This window comes from Vombatus ursinus, unplaced genomic scaffold (genome assembly GCF_900497805.2).
Source record: "Vombatus ursinus unplaced genomic scaffold, bare-nosed wombat genome assembly UNPS02014847.1, whole genome shotgun sequence".
In the NCBI taxonomy this organism is placed as follows: domain Eukaryota; kingdom Metazoa; phylum Chordata; class Mammalia; order Diprotodontia; family Vombatidae; genus Vombatus; species Vombatus ursinus.
The window spans coordinates 16,031,086-16,039,143 of NW_020954625.1; the positions used below are offsets into that span (position 1 = coordinate 16,031,086).

The 8,058-nt window shown below is 40.2% G+C and overlaps 1 protein-coding gene across 2 annotated transcripts in view; it reads right to left on the reverse strand.

Moving 5' to 3' along the window:
* The window catches only part of BICC1 (BicC family RNA binding protein 1), a 276,008-nt gene that overhangs the window by 133,576 nt on the left and 134,374 nt on the right, over positions 1–8,058 (reverse strand). For both annotated transcript variants that reach the window (XM_027840726.1, XM_027840728.1), the window contains exon 3: positions 7,112–7,181. In XM_027840726.1, coding sequence (XP_027696527.1) covers positions 7,112–7,181 — 70 coding nt within the window. The remainder of the gene's footprint in view (positions 1–7,111; positions 7,182–8,058) is intronic.

Consider the following 8,058-nt stretch of genomic DNA (forward strand, 5'->3'; position numbering starts at 1 on the left):
GAAAGAGCAATCACAAAACAACAGACATAATGACTACAACAATGTAAATGATAAGAACACTCACTAAATAACAGACACAATGACAACAACGTAAATGAAAGAGCAATCACAAAACAACAGACACAATGACTACAACGATGTAAATGATAAGAACAATCACTAACTAACAGACACAATGACAACAATGTAAATGAAAGCACAATTACAAAACAATAGACACAATGACGAAAGAACAATCACAAAACAACAGCCACAATGACTACAACAATGTAAATGAAAGAGCAATCACTCACTAAATAACCAAAAGTGAATGTTGCAAAATGACTAAGAACAAGCACGGTCCCACACACGAAAAGATACCCTAAGCCCTCCCCTTTACAGCAGTGGAGGTCCAAAAGTATAGATCACTGAACATAATTGCAGACTTTTCCACGGTTCTGATCAGTTTTGCTATTTTTTTCTTTTTTTTCCCTTAAAATATGTTATTCCTATAAATAAATAATAAACTTTTTAAATAGATATTATTTGTTATATGGGATGGGGAGGGAAGAGGGATACTAGCAGAAAGTTTGGTGAATATAAAAAAGAAATCAATTAAAATGAATATTAAAAATAAAAGAGTATCAAAAATATTTTAATATACATATAAGAAAATTAAAAGGAAAAAAACATAGAGTAGTGTTGTTACTACCTTTACAATTAATGTGTACCTGAAAAAAAAAATACACAATGGAAGTTCATGATTTCATATACAATCTTTTTTGTTTCTCTCTATACATGGAAATGTTCGTGTTTTGGTGAAGATTATTAAATTCATAATAAAAAAAAGAAATTTTAGATTAAAAAGTCATTAGAGGTAGCTGGGTTTTATGCTGATTAGAGTATTAGACTCAGAGGACCTATGTCTGAAAATCTACTTTGGAGCTGTAGGTGAATTACCTAATACCTCTCTCCAACTTATTCTTTTTTCTCATTTGCAAAACAGAGGTAATAATAAGCCTCAGAAGTTTGCTGCGAGGATCAAATAATAATAATAATACATATAAAGAAATCATAATGATAATATATGTAAATGCTTTTACAAAAGTGCTAGATGAATATTCGATTGCTATACTTATTATTGTATATATATTTTATATTTCTTTAAACAAAGGTAGGTTTATTTTGTCTCTAAGAAGGACTCCGTTATTATATATTTCTTTCTTTTTTTTAATTACCTCATAATTAGTTTCTCTTTTTAAAAGCATTCAGTCTCTATGTAGACAAATCACAACTTGCCTATAACTCAGCAGGCAGAACCTAGAGCACTTCCTGAGGCTCAGGTTAAGTGACCTGCCCTGAGTCACACAGCTATTAGGAATCCTCTTAATTCTGAGCCCAGGACAGTCATGTTGCTCCCCCTGCCGACATAAATTAAGTGGGTTCTGATAAGAAAATACTTATTTTTTCTGTTTTATCCAAAGCAAATTAAATCTTTTCTGAATTTCAGACATTAGGAAAAGTTCTTCAAATTCCTCACCTCCCGGTCAATGAAATAACCAATAGAACAAGCCAATAGCTATTCTAGCTCTTCTTACCTAGGTCCTCTGACAAAGACCCTTTTGATCTTAAATGAATTTAGCCACTAAGTCACCGGGTGATTTTGGACAAGTAACTTCAGCTCTCTTGGTTGGATCTTCCTCGATGGTAAAATGAGATAGTTGGAAAAGATGCTGCCAAAAGTCCCTTCCTCCTCAAAACCCTGCTATGTATAAAGTGAGAGGGTTTGTTAGAGCTAGAGGGAGGCTTAGAGGTCACCAAGTCCAACATCCCCATTTCACAGACACAGAAGTCAAGGCCCTGAAAGATCAAGGACTCATCCTAGGTTACCCAGGTCTTGGTAGCAAAGCTAAGATTTGAACCCCCAAACCCAAGTGTCTACTACACTCTGCTACTCTCTTACGTTAGGCTGGAGGGTCAAGAAGCTGAGCTGGCCTGGTGATCCAGTGGATAGAGTGCTAGCTTCCTGAATCTGAGGCAGGTTCCCTCTCTACTTACTGAGCAACACTGCCCCCCTCCTTGTGACATGTCCCCCAGAGAAAATTTAAAAAAGCTTGGTGGAAATTCATCACTGGCTTACTAGAAAAACTCCCAACAAATGTCCTGTTGATGTTAATGGGTCAATAGATATATCGGCTTATCTGACAAGGACCTAACAGGCACCTCTTGTGGGCAAGTTAATAACCTAAGCAGGGAAGAAAAGGGTTAATTTCATATTATGATCAACTCAGTTAACAAATCAAAGGAGAGAAAGTTATATTACCAGAAATGACCTCTTCTAGACCAAAAGAAGATGGCGGTCTTTCCCCCATTAAAGCCAATGATCCTTCTGGGTCATATCATTCAGAATATGGATGATTTAGGCCTTTTGCTTCTCATTTTTCCAGTTACCAGACAACTCTCAAGTCCTTCCACTAGGGAGAAAAACCTCCCATCAGTTCAATTTACCAGAGTAGTAGATCCATTAGACGAAAATAAGGAAAGAGCATGGTCCAGAGGAAAGAGGACTGGTCCTGTACTCAAGAGAGAGCTAGGGGGAAATGTCAACTCAGTCTGGTACTCCATAAAAATCACTTAACTTTCCTGGGCCTCCATGTCCCCCTCTGTCAAATGGGAATAGTAATATCCATTGTTTGTACCTCAGCGGGTGGGGTGGTTACCAAGATCAGATGAAATGATGTATAGAAAGTGTCGTGTAAGCCTGCTGATGATTCAGGAATGTCAGTGGTATTGCTGCTATTTTTGCTAGATGTTAACATAGAGTAAATGGGGCTGATCCTGGCAGGGCAGGGGGAAAAGAAGTTTGCCTCCAGTACTGGTTCATTGCAAGTAGGCTCACACAGGAAAGCTTTATGAATCCTGACACAAGAAAAATAAAGACTACAATTGAGGATGATCCCATAGGCACAGCACATCTCATGACCTGGGTTTGAGGATTACCTATGGGTTTTGAGTGTGCATACCATATAAAAGCTCCCATAAAAACAAAGAATTGAAGTTGAACTACAGTTCAAGACCTGAGCAGGGGCCCCTAAATATAGGACCCTTCCTCCACGGGTCTCTTGAATAACATTTGGGGAGATAAAGGTGGGTTAGGAGTTGAGACTTTTACAATGGAAGGAAAAAAAGAGAAAAAACTCAGTTTCACCAGCCCCCCAAGATTCCCCCTAGCATATTCATTCCATCTTTCCTGAATGCAAATTTCAGACAAGCAAATTTCATCTCTGGATTGGACCTTTCCTAAAATACAGAATTAGATATGAGAAATGCCTGCCAAGAGCAGTCTGAATCCATAGTGTCAGCTTTAAGGAGCGCAGCTGCACAGTTAAGTAATAAGGCTGGCCCCTATGAATTTGGGATTGTAAATGCCCCCGGGGCAGACTTTTGTCGTTTTTATTTTTATTTTTTTGGCACATTTCACTCATCATACAGCACCATGTACATTCACAGCACTACCTACATACTGAGAAATAAAGCCACGTCTCTGGGCCTGGGGCCAACCGGGGCCAGTCGGAAGGCGCAAGGCCAGAAGTTAACTTTTACCATGTGTGCAGGGGACTAACTGCCCTCAAATGCACTGCCGGGATCCTCTCACTGCTGGGACAAAACCAATCACAAACAGCAAGGGCAGTTCCGCGTGGCCCAGCTGGAGCCCGAGCCTCAACGTCAGTCCTTTGACAAATGCCGCCCAACGTCTTCACAGCTCGAAAACAATACTTTCACATCATCCTGGCAACAGATTCAGTCAATTCTCGTGCTAGTGGAGGAAAAGAAGGTGAGGCTGAGCTGACAGAACGGAGGATCCCGCAATCATTTGGAATTACTGGCAGAGGGCTTTCTCATCACTTATCTAACAATGAATTTTTTTTATCTTGTTCTGTTGTTCAGTCCTTCTCAGTCCTGTCTGACTCTTCCTGACCCCATTTGGGGCTCTCTTGACAAAGATACTGGAGTGGTTTGTCACATCCTTCTCCAGTGACTTTTTAGGTGACTTGCCCAGGGTCACACAGCTAGTAAGTGTTCAAGGTCAGATTTGAACTCAGGTCTTCCTGACTCCAGGCCCCACCCTGTATCCACTGCACCACCTAGCTGGCCTGACTTTTATTAACCTAACACTGAATTGAAGAGATAGTGGGCTATAACGGAGAGGGAATTGGATTTGGAGACAGGAAGACTTGGGTTCAAATTCCCCCCCTCCGCCCTGACAGAGAGTGGCTGTGTGACCTGGGATGCAAGTCACCATGTCTATGAGCCTAAGACCATACAGTAGATGGAGAGATGAAAGAGGCCTCCAGAGGCCATTGAGTCCAACCCTCTCATTTTACAAATGAGGTTAGTGAGGCGCAAGAAAGGCTAAGTTACTTGGCCAGGGTCAACACCTGGGGAGGAAATGTCAGAGGTAGAATTTGAACCCAGGGACTCTGGTCTTCGAGTCTGTGTTCTTTGCACTGCCCCATGCTTACTCCTTTACGGATTATCTACTGAGTCACAGATATTGGTGAAGGGCACTCCCATACCAAGAGTTCCTTATGTGGATAAAACCATAGTATCCTTTTCAAATATAGTCACCACGTGCCCTGAGCAAAGAAAGGTAAAGTGGAATGAGTGGAGTCAATACATGGGAGTCAATAAGACCTAAGTTCAAATCTAGCCTCAGATACTCAGTAGCTATGTGACCCTGAGCAAGTCATTAATCACCTCTCAGCCTCAGTTTCCTTATCTATAAAAAGGGAATAATCATAGCACCTCCCAGGATTGTTTTGAGGCTAAAATGAGATATTTGTAAAGTGCTTTTGGAATATTTAAGTCAAAAACAAGTATTATGGTTGTTATGTTATTTTTGCTATTACTGACCTATTACCTAGGCCGTGTAGTAAAACGGGGAGTGGGGGGGAAGGGGCACATGCAGCCTTCCAGGTCCTCGGGTGCGGCCTTTTGACTGAGTCCAAGTTTTACAGAACAAATCCTTTTATTATGAGGATTTGTTCTGTGAAGTTTGGATTCAGTCAAAGGGCTGCACTTGAGAATCTAGAAGGCCACATGTGACCTGGAGGCTGCAGGTTCACCACCCCTGATAGATAGGAAGATCTCAATTCCAGGCCCAGCACTGCTAATTCACTAAAGTAACTTCTCTGTGCCTCAGTTTTCCCTTCTATAAAATGAGGTGGTTAGAAAAAAATACTCTCTTAAGTTCTTTGTAGCTTACAACTATGGTTTAACAAGGCAGGGAGGCATTATCTCTACAATCTGATCATACTGAAGCCTTCTGTGTTGTTTGTGGTAGGGGCCGGGGGTTGTTTTCATTTAACATCCGTCACTTCCTTCACAATGAACCCTCCCTGGCCACAATGAAAAAGTTAAGTAAAACTGACCAAGGAAGGCACCACATGTGAGAGCAATGCAACATAGCACACCCATAGGCCACCACCTCTCTACCAAGTGGAGGCTTTTACATTCTGCTACATTCACCAAATCTCCTCATGGCATTTAAAAGCACCATTTCCTAGGTCTTTATCACCACTAAAAGGCACCAGGCCTGAGTTGCTACAAGATTCCATTCCATCCAGGGGCTGGTACCAACACTCAATCAACAGATTCAATTTAATCCAATTTAACAAACTTTTGCTGTCAACAGAGCCATAACAAATGCAACTCCTAGCTAGTGGGCATCATGGACATCAGGCAACCATTACAAACCTCACACCAGGTGCTCAAAAAATCTTTAAGCTCTCAAAGCTTAAAACTGAACTAAGACTTTTGGAACACCCTGTATAATCAGATTTCCAAGATAAAGGCAGAACCAGAAATAAATAAGAAATCATTGGGAAAATTATACTCATGGGGTCCTCAATGGTGGGGGATTAAGGAAAAGCAATAAATCCAAGACCTTGGGCGGAAAAGGGGAGACAGAACTATTCTTAAAAAGCTATGCTTCATTTGGAAATTCATTGCTAACATTTTTTGTTTCACTCCAAATTTCGTGTAAGGCAATAAGATTAAAGAAAAACATGAATCGAAATTCCTTTTCACAGAATGAGGTGGAACTGAAGCCTTCACTTGAAAAAGAGTTCCCACCCCCCTCATCCCCTCCACCTCCCCAAGACTGCTCTTGGCAATCTATACCAAAAATAAATATTGCAAAATAAATGAAGAAAAGAGAAAAACAGCAGAGATTTCCACTCTACTGTGGGATACTTCATAGGGTCAGGGATTGGGGGATGGAAGGGATCTCCAAGGTCATCTGGTCTAACGAACACATTCTAAAATTGAAGGAATTGGAGCACAAGATTATGTAACTTTTCCAATATCATAGAGAAAATAAGGGGCAGAGACTGGATTTGCACCCAGGTCTCCTGATTTCAAATCAAGTCCTCTTTGCACTGTCCCACAGCCTCCTGTGTAGACACTGGATGAAAATACATCCTTTCCCTACCCCAGCCCCGAACACCATCTATCACAGACTACGAGGAGATTACAAGGCAGAAAAACAGATGACCAGGAGGAAAATGCCAGACGTTGCCAATCCCCCTTTGAATGATGAAGGGTAAGAAACACACCCAGAAAGGAAAATCAGAGTAAATTAGTTCTTTAGGCCTATATCCCCCTGGGGAAGAGAAAGCTTTCTTAAGACTCCATGACTCTTAAATCATATCTTTGCATTCTGTGATTCTTAAGAAGAAAACATATGGAGGACAGAGCAGAAGGTCATATATTTAAATGAGCCATATCAATTGGCAGACAATACCTAAAAATTCTCACCTCTGGTTAGGCAGATTTGAAACTCTAAGATACCACAGTCATTTGCCATCCAGAGATTCCATTAAAATAGTAGTCTATAAAAATGTAATTGTTGCATGTGATGAAAATTATGGGGGAAATGTAGCATACTCCCTCAAATTACTGTAATCCCAAATAAACAAAGGTCTTCCAATGTATGAACTTGCTTCCTGGTAAAAGGGGAGAAACCAGTGTTATGTAATTAAAGGAAGGTGATAGTCCAACTACAAAATTAGTCATTTCTATGCCTCTGCTCATCAAAATCAGCAATCTTCCCCTGAATAGAAAGACATACCTTTCTTAGATTTCGCTCCAATTTTTAGCTTTGATGGCCAAGCAATCTGTGTGTTTGTCTCTTCCATGATCTGTGAAAAGAAAATAAATCTCAATTGAATAAAGTACTAAAAAGGTAATGATAATAATAATAATATAGCATATCTATAGAGCTTTAAGGTTTTCAAAGTCCTTTACAAACAGTATCTCATTTTATTCTCATAGAAATCCTAGAAGGTAGTAAGTGCTATTATTATCACCATTTCAGAGATGAGGAAATTGAGAAAGAAGTTAAGTGACTTGCCCAGGATCATATAGCTAGTGTCTGAGACCATTTTAACTCAGGTCTTGGATCTCCAGGTCTAGTAATCTATCTACCATACCACCTAGACACTTATATTTTGAGATAAGGAGTTTTTTTTTTTCAGTTTAAATATCTGACTTTATGATGACCCAAAATGAACTAATCTTTTTTGAAACAATCTAATAAACCTATTTGGAGAAGAAGAAGGAAAAAAAATCACCAGCAGATTTGTTATTCCAAGATTTTGACACCATTACAAGCATCTGTGGGCCTATCTCTACTTCCACTCAACTCCTCAAGGCACAGGAGGATTTCAACCCAGAGACAGCCGCCCTGCAAATACGTGAACAAATAATGATCCTGAGGGGATTCCAGAGCCTTTGGAGATTTTGATATTGAATCAACATCTCCTCTACATTTGCCAAAAGATTGCAACATCCTTTACCATAATACATGTAAAGTCAAATTACACCCACTAGTCCATACTAAGAATATTTTTTTTCTTCATCTCGGCGGGGGGTGGGGGGGGGAGTGGTGGACTGTTCTGGACACATTTGTATTTCATTAAGATTGAGGCAAAGCATCCAACAAGATGTCGGCCGTGAATCTGCTTGCTCGCTCTCTCTCTCTCTCTCTCTCTCTCTCTCTCTCTCTCTCTCTCTCTC